This window comes from Amphibalanus amphitrite, unplaced genomic scaffold (assembly GCF_019059575.1).
Source record: "Amphibalanus amphitrite isolate SeventyFive unplaced genomic scaffold, NRLGWU_Aamphi_draft 001798F_arrow, whole genome shotgun sequence".
NCBI classification, from domain to species: domain Eukaryota; kingdom Metazoa; phylum Arthropoda; class Thecostraca; order Balanomorpha; family Balanidae; genus Amphibalanus; species Amphibalanus amphitrite.
In genome coordinates this window covers 2,479-19,406 of record NW_024883291.1, presented here as the reverse complement: position 1 = coordinate 19,406, position 16,928 = coordinate 2,479, and the positions used below count along the sequence as shown (strand labels likewise).

General features: G+C 47.0%; 1 protein-coding gene across 2 annotated transcripts; it reads right to left on the bottom strand.

Moving 5' to 3' along the window:
• Nucleotides 1-6,575: 6,575 nt before the first annotated feature.
• LOC122375216 lies at nucleotides 6,576-15,653 on the bottom strand. 2 transcript variants are annotated; one of them, XM_043354482.1, is made up of 8 exons: nucleotides 15,515-15,538; nucleotides 12,581-13,696; nucleotides 11,782-11,871; nucleotides 9,940-10,077; nucleotides 9,283-9,370; nucleotides 7,786-8,100; nucleotides 7,409-7,520; nucleotides 6,576-6,987 (listed from the first exon to the last, which is right to left on the bottom strand). In XM_043354482.1, the coding sequence occupies exons 2-8, from the start codon at nucleotides 13,129-13,131 to the stop codon at nucleotides 6,677-6,679; spliced, it is 1,605 nt and encodes a 534-aa protein (XP_043210417.1). In that variant the 5' UTR covers nucleotides 13,132-13,696; nucleotides 15,515-15,538; the 3' UTR covers nucleotides 6,576-6,676. The 2 variants fall into 2 exon arrangements, with proteins under 2 accessions (XP_043210417.1, XP_043210416.1); XM_043354481.1 differs by having other exon boundaries at nucleotides 12,581-15,653.
• Between the last annotated feature and the right edge of the window lie 1,275 nt (nucleotides 15,654-16,928).

Genomic DNA, 16,928 nt, shown 5'->3' with positions numbered 1-16,928 from the left:
TCAAGTCCAGCATAACCCAGCCTGTGCGAGGAATAAGGTACAGCACGAGCCCTACTTTGGGCAGGCACAGTTAGTGAGGTTCCTGTCCAAGTCCTGTGCCGAAACTATGAGTGTGATATTCAATTAAACACTTCTTGTGTTTACTTTTAAATATATCATAAGTTAAGTGTGCTTACCTTGAACCAGGGAAAGTGCAGCCTTGTGTCGTTCCCTGACCGAAATTGTTCCACTCCACGTACGCTTCGAATGCCTCATGGTAACTCTTGCGCCACCTTCAAGGGGTGTCGGACAGCGCGGCTGGGAAATCGGTACGAAATGCGATTCTCCCTTGCTTTGATCGTCCCACGTGACAAGCACATGCACCAGTCCATTTCGCCTCTTGCACTCAGCTCTGGGAATTAATTGGGACCGCTTTCTTCCAGTCATGGCCGCAGACACGCCCACACGGCGGCGCTAGGACGCCGACACTGTAGCCAAGGCCGTATAAGTTACTGCAGCGAGATTTAAATGTCCAGATTTAAAGATCCGGCGTGCACGCGCTGTCATTTAAATGTTTTATTGGCTGGATCTAATTACAAAAATGTTAATCCGATACGCTATGCCTACCGCACTAGCCCAAATTTATACAATTTATATTATTATTTAAGGGTAGATACTAAATATAAAATACTTAATTTTATTGAACAATTAACGTACAGCAAGAAATCGCTAACTTAAAGCACGTCAACTTATGTTGCGTGATGAATTAATATAGAGATCCTCTGTAACGGAAGTTCGCGTTGATGAAAAGCGCATCATACCAAAGCTGCCGGCAAAACAAAGCAATAAAAGCGCAAGTACATGGACATACGCTTTTTTCCCGTTGTTTTATCGTTCGGAACTATGCCGTCTAAAAAGCGCATGTACGTTCCCCCAAAGGGACACAAAGCAAGAAAAGCGTATGTAGGGGAAGGTGGGGTAAGACGGACCAGCTAAGGTTTGAGGCCGCATATCTTGCTACACTGCTCTCGTAATTCATATTATTTATAGTCTTCGGAATGCTCAAGCCTTCCTCTGTTGATATGTGTAAAGACTAAATTTCAAATTAAAGACATCTAGGTGGTGGATGCTCTTAAAGAGGGACATGTCAAAAACTCCGACAAGAAAAAACGTGGGGTAAGACGGACCACCCAGCAGTGCCTGCTATCCGTTCATGTGTGTTACACTTCTGCTCTGTACTCTTGTAAGAAAAAGTAACCAGAATGGTAAAATAACAAAATGAGCCTTTATTCTTTACTCTGGAAGTGCAGCTAAAAGCTGGGAACATGTGTGTTTACTGTCGTTTGGCATGAATGCATGCTAACTGAGCACTTGCATGCATGGCTCACATGCAACAAAGACTGCTTCCTGAAAAATTAGCTTACTTAAACTTGTGTCAATGTTTTGGAAAAGAACTTTCCATATGCAGGGTACAATGGACCACCACAGGGTAAGATGGACCACAGTGGTCCGTCTTGCCCCAAATCTAAATTCTGTCATTATCATGACGTATATGTCAAATAGCCCAACATTGCAAAACCTTGTCTTTCCTAAAGTGTGACTATAACTAAGTTTATAACTTTGTTCTTCACAGTTAAGTGCAAAATAGAAACTAATCATGCAAGAAAGGCGCCGTAATTTAATCACCCGTAGACCTCTTATATTAGATCGGTTTGACGAAAAACAACATTTTTCTCAATAACTCAAAAGCTATGTATCCTAGCAGCATGAGCTCAAGGTGGCCATTGTTACGAAGGAAAACAAACATAGTGAGTGCATAAAGCAGTAGATACCAGCAGCGGTTCAGCCGGGAGGGCTGGTGGTCCGTCTTGCCCCGCTGGGCCGTCTTACCCCACCTTCCCCTACGCACATACGATTTTCTTCTTTGGGATAAACGTCCATTTTGATCATATGCGCGTTATTTTAGTGAGATACGCTTCTCTTCCTTGGTTCCTGCTGCTCCCATTTTGCATATACGCTTTTTGTGTACCTAATTATAAACCCAAAATTTGGGAAAATGTAGATTTTATTTTTTTTCTTTAGGTATGTATGAGATAGAGCCTAAAATTATGCATCTAATGATATAAAAAAATAAAATTCAGGAAAATGCGAGATACGCTTCTTCTGGACTTTGGATGGCAGAATTGAAAACTTGCTCAAAATTGTACAGGTACGTAAAACGATTATGCAACTTTGCCTCAGATGTTGTGTGCCACTGACAGCTGAGGCGTCTGAGAGCAGGTCAACACTCGTTAATGTCACAACAATTAAAGGTTCACGGTGACAAAAGAGAAAACAAGCAAATTGTGACGATTAGCGTTTCTTTCTACGTAAAAACGATAACGACTCGCCGCCGGGTCCGGAAGACGGACTGCGTCTAGCACAATTGCCGTCACGCATAACTCTCTAAAGTCTAAAGGCAACTCCCCTGCTGATGATCGCAAACCTGTGCAAACATCAGAATGGTTACTGCACTCGACGCGGCTCTCAGTCTCTGTACCCCAGTACGTCGCGCACGTTGGTCTTGGCGCTATTCTGCAGATCCGTCCAGAACTGCCTTTTGTGGCTGGGTATCAGTCTCAGCAGGTTTTCGCACAGTGCGTCGATTTTCTCCTTGTTGACGCCCCTGGGCTTCGTGCGCATCTTGATGGGTCGACTGATATCGGCTGACGCCTTCACCAGGCTGTACGCGCGCCAGCTGGTTTGGTCCAACGTCGCCTTCGTGTAGAGCTTCTCTGACCCCTTGCGGAGCTGGATGACCTTGAAGTCTCGGAGGTATGTACGGCCTGGAGCTGACGCCCTGCAGTAGCCGAATCTTGCTGTCACTGAATGTATTCTCAGCATCGATGAAGTCCTCAGCCTTCATGCAGTGTACTCGAAGGCCGCTGCTGGCCACGATTTCGGTCCAGTCAACGAAGTCGGCGACGGTTCTCTTTCCTTTCATCGCTTTATTGATCACTTGGTGGTCAGCGTCAGCGCTCATAGACGTGTGGCCCTTGACGAGGTACTTCACTGTTATCTTTTCGACGGCCAGATCTGTTGCCTGCACCGCCTGAAGAAGGACCACCAACACAAGCCAGCATTTGTTCTGTGACGCACAGTTGTCGCAGAAGATCGTGAAGTGCCTTACATCACGGTTAGCCTTCAGTAAGGCTAGATAGCAGCTTGCGACGTCACCAGCGTTTCGTTCCGCAATCCCTTCATGACAGAGTACTGCGAGTCCTCGCCTTTTCTGGTCACGTGTGCGCTTGGCTTTGTTGTTAGGCTGCAAGACACTGAATGTCTCGTTTTATGCCACCAGCCGTCTCGTGAACAAGCTTGCCTTGTGTGGGAGGACTGGCAGCATACTAACCCGCATCATATCGTTGTAACTCTGAATCCCAGGTCAGTATCTCATGTTGTGTTCTTTAGTACATACACGTCACTCAACATGCATCTCTCAGCGGGGGTCTCGAGACACGTGAGAAAGTAACCCTCACTGGAACCCGCGCTATGCCGGCGCTCTCGTATTTCTCAGTGACGCCCGTTCTACCGCCACCGTCTGGCTCAGAGTTTGTGAGACGGGCTGACCGACAGAGCAGATTGAAGATGTGCCTTTTCCACGGCAGTACGCTTTGACCTTTTTTGCATTAGACGCATTATCATTGACTTGTAGCTTGACTGCGTCGGTCCGCTTATAACACGCTTTTCACATTTACATTGGAGTAAACGAGTGAGACGCTTACCTGAAGCCAAGCAGGAGCAATCCTTCCGATGAGAAACATGAACCAGAGGCCGATTTTTTTTAAAGTTGGTGATAAATTATTGTCATCGTTAGTGACAGACATTGTCAGTAACGATGGTCCATGACCGCATCCGATGAGTTGATGTTGGGAATTTCAAATTCATCCCCTGAACTTTCCGGAACATTTAAAAGTGCCCTTTGGTACGTCAGTCGAGCTTGTTTGGAGGGTTTGGTCAGAGTTTTCGACTCGTCTTTTGTAGCACGCTTCTTTTTGGCCGAAAAAAACCTTGCTTGTTTGGGAGCATTTTTGTTCGCTGGCTCTCGGCTGTCGTCGGAACCAACAAACGGATCGCTGCCGCTGGGCACAGATAGCAATATTTTAAGCTTTCTCACAATGTCTCGTGCTGTGTCATGTCAATCGCGTCAATTGACGAGCAATCATGCACTTTTGGAATTACTCCTAACAGTTTCTCGTGGAGTGGCTTTTTCCTACCCTCTAAAGACTCTTCGGCATGCTCCCCAGCGGAACCACCCTGACACATGTTGCTCATATGGAGAGACATATCTGCCTCCACATCAGCTGCTGGCTGGGAGGGGTTTGCTTTTGTTGTTGAAATTGCTACAGCATGGATATGTTTGCAAATGTTGCGTGCCGTTGCGAAGTCCTCGCACTCACAGGAGAACGAGTGTCGGCAAACCCTGCATCCCTCCGCGGGGCACCTCTCCCTGCAGTGACTACAGTTTCGCCCCCGTAAAACCGAGTACACTGAGAGAAAAAGTTACCAGGGGTGGCTAGTTTTACCCTAGTGTCAAAAATTACTAGGCCAAAACTAACCACCCCTCGTTATATTTACTAGGTCTTCTACCAGGGGTTTTACTAGTGACCTAGTTACCATTACCAGACCCATAACCAGCCTTCTTACCAGCACTGAAAAAAATATTGACTAACTACGACCTAATAAACGAAGTCATGTCAAGGGAAAACTTTGCGTTCCAAAATCTTTGTCATTTAACCAACCCGCAACCAGCGAGCATCCAGTAACCAAGTGACAACAAAGCGTATACTAGTGCTAAGCACTACAGGAACCGGAAGGGAAACAACTGGAAAACAATAAAATAACCAATGCTTTACATACACTTCGCAATGCCACCAACGGTACAACTAACAGTTGCGCATTCTCCAACTAACCCACTAGCATGTCTGTGCAAGGTTTATACTTATGCTGTACCATATCTGTACCAAGTCAATACAGTGAGCTTACCAACCCAAATACCAGGCATTCACTAACCTGGTACTAACCCCCTTCCCTCACCCCCCCCCCCCCACCCATAGGTACGGTATTCCGTTGCGCCTCTCAACCAAAGCGTTAAAAAGATAGAGTTTGATTTCCAGGTCATTTATTTAAAAAGACGCTATATAACATTTCAGAGCGTAAACAACCTAGATGTGCTCAATGACTTCACTTCAGAAACGCGGTCTCTGGACTAGCTGCAAACAAAGCCACGCCGGCCTACCCGCGCACTTTGCCGGGCCGCCACACCGCACAGTGTGGCCGAAGACCAGTTTAGCGCGAATTTAATCCCAGCGCCGCTCGGATCCACTGAAAATGGTTCTCTGGTTCCAAAACTGACGTTTACCCCTCACCGGACCTATTGGTTTTCAAAATACCCCCCCTTCGCCGGCCGAAGGGGGGGGGGTACGACCCCCGTCGCTGTTTCGCCCCTGATGAAGCTAGAGCCTCGCGGGAAAAAAAAACGAGCGTGTGTGCCGTTACGAGACGCAGCAACTGGTATCCGATTTTAAGATCTCAAGTTAACCTGTGACCTCCGAGTTCAGGTCAAGTGGCCCAAGGCACGGATTCGTTTTTTATTAATAACTTCGCGAAAAAATGCCGCAGAGTCGCAATTTTGGCATCATCGTGTTCGCCTCGCTCAGGTGCGTCGAATGGTATACTTTTTGTTCGGCTGAAGTCAACTTAAGGTGTTGACCTCGGGTCAAGGTCAGGTTAGAGCCCCCCAGATCACGAAGTTGGTCGAAGGAGGTCATGTTGCATATCATTCGATTCGGCAGGTCTTCCTGAGTCCATTGGTGGCTTTCCCGACTCGCTAGCTCAATTTAATCAGGAGTTATTGACGAAAAACTCTTATTATCCTAGTGACGTCATAAATGACGTCACGTAAGGCCAATAATGCAAAAGTGAAGCATCGAACCTTGCAGGGAGTGCATGAAATCACGATTCCGTGTGCTTGAGATAGTTAATTAGGCTGGAGCCTGTTCGGCCGCGCCGCCCCCCACCTTGGTCAGGTCACGCCGGGCGGCCGACTAGACATGTTCAAAGCTGAATTGACGGCAAATAGGCAAAAAGTGGCAGCTGAAACTTGCTCGCTTATGTTCAGAAATGTGCGGAGAGTTCAGCCATGCCCTATTCGTCATATCCATTTTTATCCATTTTGACATTTTCCAACTTCTTTATGAAATACTATTGTGAGAACGATACACATGCAGGGCTCCTGTTCTAACTCATTAAACTCAGAAACCATTCATTGAAAAGCTACCATGATAGCAGAAACAGCTTCATCATGAATTGTGCTATCCGGTGATATGCTATTTTCTCATATATCTTCTCGAAGCTTCCGTAAAATTTACATTGAAAACTGGACATATTTCTCAGTACCATAGCCCGATTTCAGGAACCGGAGCGTGGGTCTACATTCGGCAGGGATATAAGTCCTCAAATGATAAAGTGGCTTAAAAATAAGGTTCTATCCGATAACTTCGGACAATTTCCTACCCATTGATAGGTATAAATAACAGTTTATCGAAAGTCGGGTTTTTGATTAAATTCGCGCTAATCTGGTATTCGGCAAGACCGTGCACCGGTGTGGCGGCCCGGCGCCACCACACACGGCCACACCGGCCGGCGCCACCCTCCTCTACATGTGCTTCATCACTTCATCATGGAAGCGCTGGCTCACTCTGTCTTTGGGCGCCTCGTCTTCGACGCCCAAGACATGATACGAGAGATAGCGCCCGGTGGACCGAGAGCCCGTGGGGTATTTGAGCGAGAAGACGAAGAGGGCCACGGCCCATACGAGGAGAGCGTCCCTCTCTCCCACTTCCGCCACCTCTACTCCATCGACGAAGACAGTGCCGCCGGCCACCACAGCACCAGGACCCTCGCCATCGTTGCGATAGACATCCAGGGCGTCGCCCAGTGCCCAGGCGATGGCCTTCGGGACGCGATCTGAAAAGAAACATGCATTTAACATATTTAGGGAAAACTGCAAATGGAAAGGGCACTTGGGAAGGCCGGGGCGGGCATGGAATTGGTATGGGACGGGGAGTGATGGAGTGCCCCATGTCCAAACACGTAGCCAGGATTTTGCTCGGGGGGGGGGGGGCACCAGGGGCCACTAGCCAGGGTACCCCCTCTAAAAAGAAAAACTTCGGATTGGGCTCACTATTTTTGGGGGTGTAGCGCAGCTATTTAAATTTTTATTTTTCCTTCTCGGGGGGGGGGGGGGGGGGACATGGCCCCGTGACCCATTTGGCTACGTCCTTGGCCCTGTCATCAACTCTACCGACAAGTGTATAAATGTGAACCTTCACAACAAGGCAAGGAGGGAGTAGTACAAACAGTGGGGATGTCGGCAAATCCAACTCACCGATGTCGGAACAGCCAAGCACCTCTTGTGCTGCCGTCAGATAACGTGCCCACAGGAGTTCACTTTCCCGCCGCAGACTGCGGCCGGCCATACGTTCTAGCTCCCTCCAGAGCTGAAACACCGGAGTCAGTACTCAGTAACCCTATTGGAAAGAGGCAGGTAAAACGGGGCTATCGAAAACGCAGTCAAATCTTTGGCTGGGCTTATACTTTCCCGCAATAACACTTTACACATGGCGATCGGTCGATACTGGGCGGCGCTGACTCAACTATCGCGATACTAACAATGGTTTTACGCTATATCCATGCATTAACTTCGTCAACTAAAAATCATTGAACAACGACCAATGCTATTTATTGTAAGCCAGTTCAATGTACCTGGTAAACGCTGAAGAGCGCACCGTAGCGCTCCTTGATAATCGCCACTGACACCTTTTCCCTAACTATCAGGTGTCTGCGGTCGGCGAAGGTGTCTTGCATCAGGCCATCGATGGCCTCCTGGCCATTGACTGTCTGCAGCTGCTCCACCGCCCGCTGCACTTCTAGGCGCTGACTGTCTTCAAAAGCGGGGGCGTACTGCGGCAGCCCCATCCCGTACCGCACCGGCTTGCGGACGCCCAGATTTGAGGCAGAGGAGTCCAGTCTCCGCCGCTTGTTGCGGAACTTTGTGGCCAACTTTTCAGCGATTAGTTCCTGTAGGCAAGACCACACAGTTGTTCTCTATTTGTATACTATTCAGCCTCAAAGTGAAATGAAGAGCTGTGCTCATGAATTACGAGGTAGGCAGGCATACCTGAATTATAGGAAAATGGAGGATCCGTTAAGATCAGCTTTCATAGAACGCTCATGAGAGTAATGTCAAATATTGACCCGCGCCCCGTAGGGCTATCGGCGGACCCTACCGCCGATAGTAGGGGGGGGGGGGGTGGGGGCGTTTCGCCCCCCCCCCCCAAGATCTCGGAAGTTTACCAGCCGATGTTCAAAATTCAAACGGCGCTCGATAGCCCCACCGGGGAACTACCTTGTGACCAAATTTCATTGACCTAGTTCAAACCGATGACGTCACAGGTCAGGTCAAAGGTCGGATTTTCACCGTTCACAGGCATTTCAAGAAATGTGTTGTGAAATCGAGTAAATTGGTAAGTTATTGAAAACCATCGATGGTACATTGTTCGTCAAACACATACTTTGCTATCTGAGGTCACAGATACCAAGTCAGGTTACAGAGATCAGGTCACTGGTGGTCACAATATGAAAGTGTCGTGTGATACATGTTTTATGGTCCATTTTACATGACAAATGCGATTATGTGGGTCAAGCAGTCTTTGGGGCCAGTTAATGTTATGTTTTGGTGGAGGTCAGGTCAAGGTCAGGTCAAATTAGGTCAAATTTCAAAGTTGATACTTTTTAGTCTATTTTGGCAGTGATTGACGCATTTTGGTCGACGTCATAGCGCTACAAGGTCTTTGTCTTCTGTGGCTTCAGCTAGTCCCGATACGAGGCTTTGACCTGACCAGTGACCTCTAAGGTCACCGATGGGCCAAAGGCCATTGTATACCGTCGGCTTCCTCTCGTAACGGCCGATGCGCTCGTTTTTTTTTTCGCGAAGCTCTAGCTCTATCAGGGGGCCAACGCGAAGGGATTCGTACCCCCCTCCCCCCCGTGCCGCCGAGGATGGGAAAAAGACCGGTGCCGGCGAGTGTTAATATTTCCAACCCACCCACTCCTTTTTTCCTCACATTGCACCATTACTCAACGTAACACAACAAAATTTTTACGAGGTACCCCCCCCCCCCCGAATAAACTGCCGATAAGATCCGCGTCTCGGCAACACCAAATTTGGCAAATATGTAAGGGCAACACTGGTCAACTTACCGCTGTCTCGCCTACAGTTTTGTCCTGTACCAGGTTTGGTATCTGCCGGATAATGCAGTAGGCGATGTCGCTGTACCTCTTAGGATACCTAAAAGGAATGGAATGAAGATGTTGAAAACAAGGATAACAAGACAATCACTGAAAACTGCTTAGCCCTCTAACAGTGATGAAAGGGAAACGCTTGTTGAGCCCAAAGTAGGTTGCAGGGACGTGAGCTATTTCGGCTTCCCGCCCCAGGTCATAAGTCAGGCGTTTATATATATATATATATATATATATATATATATATATATATATATATATATATATATATATATATATATATATATATATATATATATATATATATATATGCATCCACCCATCCATCCATCCATCCATCCATACATACATACATACATACATACATACATACATCACGCATTGATACATAGGTGGCCTGGGGGTAAAGTTAGAAGGGCGGGGGTCAAACACCGTCAGCAGAGTGTGGTAATCGGCAATTGCCGGAGCTACGTATATGACCAGGAAAGGCCATGGTTGCTGAGCTTGACTACAAACCTGGCAATCTCATCTCAAAACCAACGTGAAGGAGGGGGGGGGGGGGGGCGGGGGCGGGCGCACTTTTAAGCAAATTCAAGTTGGAGGAAGCCTACTCACGGGTTAGAGTACTTCTCGACATATTTCTCGTAGATGACGTTTCCAATCTCGATCCAGTCATCCCTCTTCAGTTTTGTCCCACACTGAAGAGTAGTCCTCAGTTTGGGCGACATGTCGTCCAGTGACACTTTCAGCAGTCTGTAAGCAAAATGATCAGTATAATGTTACCATTTTGCATTTTGGGAACCCTTGTGACCTTGTTATTGGTAATAAGTTCTTACCACTTGGCTCATTCAGTGGTACCTAAATGTTTCCTAAAAATGAAGTCTGGACAGCGTGGCTTTGAGCCGTCCCGCTCCCTTTCACGCACTTCAGAATTGAAAGTAGTAAAGAACGACCAACTTTACGAAGTTTGATCGGGTTATTTAGCATTTTCGACGTTTGGTGTCACATTAGAAATCTGAATCATTACTTTAAATGACACACCGTGAAAAGTGGATGCTGTTTAGCATCGTTTAAAATTACGGAGCCATTTGAACAAGAATCTACGGGATCTTGCCGGTCCCGTGGCTCAGTTTGTAGAGCGTTGGACTCCGCGTGGTGAGAGCACGCGTTCCCGGTTATAACAGTCCGGGTTCGAAGCGCGACGAGCGCTTGACATTTATGGGCCTCCTGACAGGTATGGTTGCGGTTGGCGGGCGGCAGGCCGTAGCCAGGCGAAGTCAGTGAGGGGACCGGCGGTGCGCGGCTATGTGCGCACGTTAAACTTTGGATTCTAAATTCTGCCATAGAACTGGCATTGCGCGATCGGAGGGTAGAGGGCAGTGTCATCGCAACAAGCTTCGCTTAGCGGTGGCTCTGTCCTTGCGGATCCTTCCTATCAAAAGGTTCGGACTAAATTTAAAAAAAAAAAACTAAACAACTTTACATCTAGCAATCGCGACTACTCTCTTTAAAGAGAATTTTTTCAACTTCGGGCTGACATGGATGGAACTTTCCCTTTCTTTTCAACAAGCGTTTTTTTTTTCTTTCAAAATTGCAGAGCACGCAGCTGGGCAGATATTAACCCGCGCCGTGTTGGGGAGGGGGGGGGGGGCGTTTTCCTCCCCCCAAAGGTTTTTTCGCGAATATCTAAAAACGGCGACGCGCAACAACTTACTATGCATCTTTTCCGCATAGGGTGTGGTCAAATTTTAAGATAGGGCTGAAATGGGCTATCGTTTGCCTTTTCCCGCGCCGCTCTAGTCTTTTGGTTCACGAGCTGCAGCTTCTGAAGTTGGAAAATCGGGAAAAATCGGTAACATTTTTTGGTGACCTCTGGTGACCTGACCTTTGACCTGACCTAAAAACTGACTTAAGTACCTACTTTCGTAATGTTTTTTGACGAACTTCCGAATGCCGCTTGCCACGTGTCGCTACGTAGCTCAAGAGCCGGGTTAGAGGGGGGACGTAAGACCTCCCCCCTCCCCCCAGCACTCGACGGAAAATCTAAACCATCAGCACGGCGCTGGTTAACTTAAGTATATTAACTATATTATAATCTAGCTTAAAGGCTCAGTTTTTTTTTTTTTGAACACCCGTCACCCTATACAGCTCAGTGAACTATATAAGCACATCATGAGAGTTTAAAAGATATCGGCCAAAAATTTTGTGTGGCAGGGATGCATGAAGGCAGTTGAAATTTGGCCCCAACATTTATCTTTTTCATTGACCTTAGTTCAGCCGGACATAACATTTTTAGGTCACATATACAAAGGAAAGGTTACCCCCCCCCCCCTCCAATAGGCTATGCCAAATTTGGCATAACACCGCCGTTTTTATGCAATCTACGAAAAACATCAGGTGTGGAGGGCGCATCAACCACCTTGACGGGAGGGAATTAAGTCACCAACATGTACTTACACACGCTCTGGTGCCGTCGGAGACGTTGGACTAAGTTGGACTGGCGTGGAGCTACCGGCATTCGGCGATATTCCAGAACCGGACATCGGGCTGCAAAACAAAAGCGCTTTGAATGGCAATTGCGCAATGCACCTATACGTTCTATCCAGTGGGAAGGAGGGTCAGGTATGATAAAATACCACACGGGACCGGTAAATGATTTTTTGAGGACAGAGGTCGTTGTTGATATTCCGCCCGAGGCCGAAGACCGAGGGTGGAAAATCAAACAACGACCAAGGTACTCAAGAAATCATTCCGACCTTGTTCCTTGCTTGTTCCGACCTAAGCAAGGACCTAAGTGTGGTATTTATGTTACCATATGGTGCACATAATTGCAAAATGAGCCTTTTCAAAACCGCGCTTCTCACCAGTTTCTTAGGATTTGACTTTGGTGATGACAATGAAGATTGTATTGAGTTTTGTAAAAAAAAAAGTAAGGACACGTCGAGAAAAAAGTGAACAATGCGTATAATATACGGACATATAATAAATATACTACCATATAACATGTAAATAAACATGATAATAAATATGCAAAAAGGATCGAAATCATGGCATATAGGTATTGATAATAATCGTTAAGAACAAAGCCGCAAAAATGAAATAATCTTTCCACTGACGAAACCCTGTTCCATTTTTGCGGCTTTGTTCTGAACATGTATGTGCCACGTTATTGATCGTTTTTGCATATGTATTATCCTGCATCATGGCAAAAAAAACATATGCTAATACATTAAAATACTATTTGAGAGAAGAATACCTGTCGAAGGTCCTGGTGTAGTCCGACATTCCAGCGAGGGCTGACTCAGGCATGGGCTCAGATGATGGCCCAGGCGTGGGCTCGGATGATGGCCCAGGCGTGGGCTCGGATGATGGCCCAGGCGTGGGCTCGGATGATGGCCCAGGCGTGGGCTCGGATGATGGCCCGGGCGTGGGCTCGGATGATGGCCCAGGCGTGGGCTCGGATGATGGCCCAGGCGTGGGCTCCGACGATGGCCCAGGCGCAAACGTGGCTGGTCCTGAAGCAAACACGGCCTGTTCTGGCAGCACAAGGACCGTGTCTCCTTGACGTAGTAGATGTGCGTGGGCCTCCGGCGTCACACGGAGGTGGACTTGCAGCCGACACTGGTCAGGAAGCTCTGCCACGTTATCCAGATCAACGTAGTCGTCGAATGCAGCCACGTAGTATCGCACCATCAAGTCCTCCACATCAACACCAAACGCCTCGCCAATAGCCTGTACCAAGTGTTTCTTTTCACGCACACGAACGAGTTTTTTTACCATGCCCTGGCTAACTAGGTACTCGTACATGGTTCGAAGAAAGTTTGTGCTTGAGCACTACCAACTCCTTTTCACAGATGCTATAACAGGCAAGCGGCAGATAATCAGCCAGACATTCGGGGCGCACACTTTCGAATTGGTCTTGCATCTCAAGTTCAACACACGACACATGAGACAAATCTGAGTTGCCACAGTACCGAACTACAAACTGTACGTCATCGTCCTTTGAACACACGCACAGGATTCGGCAGAACACAACAGTGTCATCACGCTTCACCAAGATCACATTGCCGGCTGTATACTCCGTATTCATGTGCGTCACGGATTTCCAAACCGGGTGACCATTTTGCGCGACAAGTGTTTGAACAGCTACAGGAAAACTCGCCTTGTTCTTTCGGCTGAACGACTTTCGTGACGATACGGCACTGGGTTGAGGCGCGTTATGCCGAACAGCAATGAACCGCTGGTGCCGAGAAGCTATCGTTTTACAAACATTACGATTATTTTTTGAGCGAGCCAGGAACGACTTCAAATTCTGATGCTTTCCTTCAAAACGCATTGTCCAGCAGCAACGCAAGGGGCCATGCTTTCTTATCTGACTCGCGTAATGCAGCAGATAATGAAACTTTGGGGTCAGCACAAAGTCTACGAATGTGCACGTCAGAAGTGTCAGCCACTCACTAACAAGCTTCTCAAACGCTACAAGGTCACTTTCAAACAACACAGGCGAAACAGCGTACTGAACTATAACTATAAGACCTCTGAGCACTTCGGATTCAGGGGCATCTAACAAGCCGCTGTTAGCTTCCGACAGCAGCAAGGGCAAAAAACGCAACAATGTCCACACTTCAGAAGCAGTACCCCCAACACACACGGTGCCACCACTTCTTTGCAGCGTCACAGGCTTGTTTCCCTCCAGCGGTGAAAACGCAAAAGTGGCAATTACTCCATTCAAGGCATTCAAATTAAGAAGTGATCGCTGCACTCCTGCAGTAAGGACCAAACTAATGCAACATTTCACGACACCCTCGAACAAGTCATGAACAATGTCGAATGGGAAGAAGTCAGCAGCGTGGAATTGCTTTAGCTCCCGGAAAGGGCATGGAAAGTTGATTCCAAATCGTTTGCAGTGAGCTTTGGAGAACTGGTTCTTTTCTAAAACACTAAGCTCGTAGGCATACAACTCCTGAGTGCGTGGCCGGAGCTGACTCACATCAAAGCATGACTTAAGTTCAACTGGGGATATGTAGCAGGCACGACAAAGTCTGTTCGTGTTACAAAACGATGCATAAAAGCCTGCAATGCTGTGAATGCCTAGGTTATCGCCGCAAATGAACTCAACGCGAACGCTCACAGGAACACGATTTCCTCGATTGACTAATATCGTTCCGCATTGTTCAAGAGTCACCAACTCATCTATCAATGGTTTTAGTATCACATCCCACGAATATTTCTCCAAATACTTTGTTTGAAAGAGCAGCAAAAGTAGTGTGTTATCTGCGTGAGCCCTGTTCTCGTTCAAGTTGGCAATACAGCAATAAACAGCGCCCAGCTTGTACTGCTTTGAATGACTTCCAATCGGGCAGGAAACAACAAATTCGTCAAAAAAGAGTATCAATGAAATCCGATTTTGTTCCCTCTGGTGGCAAGTTCCATCAAATATATCCCTGTAAACACCCAAGTTTGACCTGGATTCCGATTCAAGGAGATTGTGCTCCTGGAAACGTTTGCTGGCGAACAAGCTTTGCAGCTGTGATGTTAGCGATATATACTGAAAAGACAGCGACTTCCCAGCATCAGACTTCCCAAGTAATACTTCACAGGGGCTCACACATAGAAGATTACGTGAAGCGTATTTGCCACATGCAGCGGAAGAGCGGACTTCATCGAGAGCCTTGAGCGACGGTAGGTTTGATAGGTCGGGATTGTCCCCTTTGGCGATGCTACTGACACATTCGCTAGCAACTTTGTACGAATATTTTTTCAAATAATCCGCCAACGAATCGCAGTGCTTATCACTGAGACCGGACGATTTCAGTTTTAGCAGAAAATTTGCCGGATGTTCGAGCCCCTGATTGCCAGTACAAGTATCGTCTTTTTGGGCAGCAGTATCAGCGCAACTAGCATGAATATCAGGACAATTGTCTCGCTCGATGACGGCGCCCACTTCTGTGTCAACAGTCTGAGTCGATACACTTCCACGTGATGTGCTTGGACATACGAAACTATGCTGAGAGGACACAACGATGCCACCACGAACATGCACTTCGATCACATGCCTCTTCCATTTTTTAACATGCGAGAACACTTTCGCGCAGTACAAACATTTTACAGAAAACCCAGTACAGTTCTCATGCTCTCTACTGATATGTTTGGCGGTTAGGTGTATGTTTTCACAGCTAATGCGGCATACTGGACAGATCTGCTTGAAGTCCACCTGAAAAGATGAAAGCACCAGCTAGTAATTTGGACATAAATGCACCTGCAAAGGTTTAGCACGGGTGTTTATTAGTTCGGGCATATTTGGCTGTTTGCAGAGCTGCCATCTTGTAATTTCCATAAAGCTTTCTATCCCCCCCCCCAACTCGGCCCTTGGGCCACGTAGCGACACGCGGTAAGCGACATTAAAAAAAAAAAAACGTCAAAAACCATGACGAAAATACTTCAGTGATTTTTTAGGTCAGGTCAAAAGTCAGGTCACCAGAGGTCATCAAAGGTCAAATTTTGCTATTTCAACATTTTTCGAAACTGCCAAGGGACAACTCGGGAACCAATAGAGCTACAGCGCTGCTGAAAAAGCGCATTCGATATCTCTTTACAGGCCTTTCTGAATAATGTTCTCAGATTTGACCTCAGGTCAACAGTTTAGCCTCCAGGTGGCAAATACTCCCAAAATAGCCGCTTTATAGGAAAATATTTTTATCCAATAACTTTTGACTCAAGAGAGACACGACATTACTTTGCCAGCATCGTGTTCCTCTCGTCGAGACGCGTCAAATGTACTATAATTTGACCTTCAAAGGTCAATTTTGAAAGTTGACCCCAGGTCAAGGTCATGACCTGACCGCAAAGGTCAGGTTTCATATCATATCGTCGAGCCAAACACATCTAAGGCGTTTTCATCGCTCTAGCTTGCCTCTATCAGGAGTGATGAGCGAAAAAAACTGTTAGATACCATTCGTGACCTGAGATGAACTCGGGGACATAACGATCGGGGTCACGGGTGCCATTCTCCGGTTTATCGTGTCATGTTTACTCATAATTAAGTGTTTGAAAATGTTAATAATGGTGTTCGTCTAAAAGAGGCGCTTTTCAATTTTCTCCCATTGACTTATAATAGAGGTCTAAAAAATGACCTGACCTTAGGTCATCGATATCGAAATTTCGTGATATACGTTTTGTACACGTTGTTTCATTTATCAATCGCTGAAAGTTTCAAAGCGATCGGTCACTCGGTATAGCTATGACAGGCATTGAAACTTTTTAGGTGAGGTCATTTGAAGTGACCTGGTACCCTGACCTAGGGTGAACTTGGGCTAAAATTTTTACAGCATGTGCGAAAAGATGTATGATAAGGTGTGCCAAAAAACAGCTTAAAAAACCTGCAGGGGTGGGGGTGGGGTGTTCAAACACCCTCCCCCCAGCAGGGCGCGGGTTAACCCGCGCCCCACTGGGGGGGGGGCTATTCATAGCCCCCCCCCCTTCCGTTTTTCTGCAATAACTTCTAAACCGCTTGACGTATCGCCGCAAAACTTTCAGTACCTTCGGCTGAATCAATTTGACACCTTGTGTCATAATATGAACTTCGTATCTATCATAAAACGGCC

Bases quoted from the DNA above. Each gene is read 5' to 3' on its own strand.
- LOC122375216 (XM_043354481.1), bottom strand. From the start codon at position 13,131: ATGTACGAGTACCTAGTTAGCCAGGGCATGGTAAAAAAACTCGTTCGT. The intron at 9,371-9,939 runs GTGAGTAGGCTT...CATTCCTTTTAG, and splicing joins GTCGAGAAGTACTCTAACCC to GTATCCTAAGAGGTACAGCG. The intron at 7,521-7,785 runs GTACATTGAACT...CCGGTGTTTCAG, and splicing joins CGCTCTTCAGCGTTTACCAG to CTCTGGAGGGAGCTAGAACG.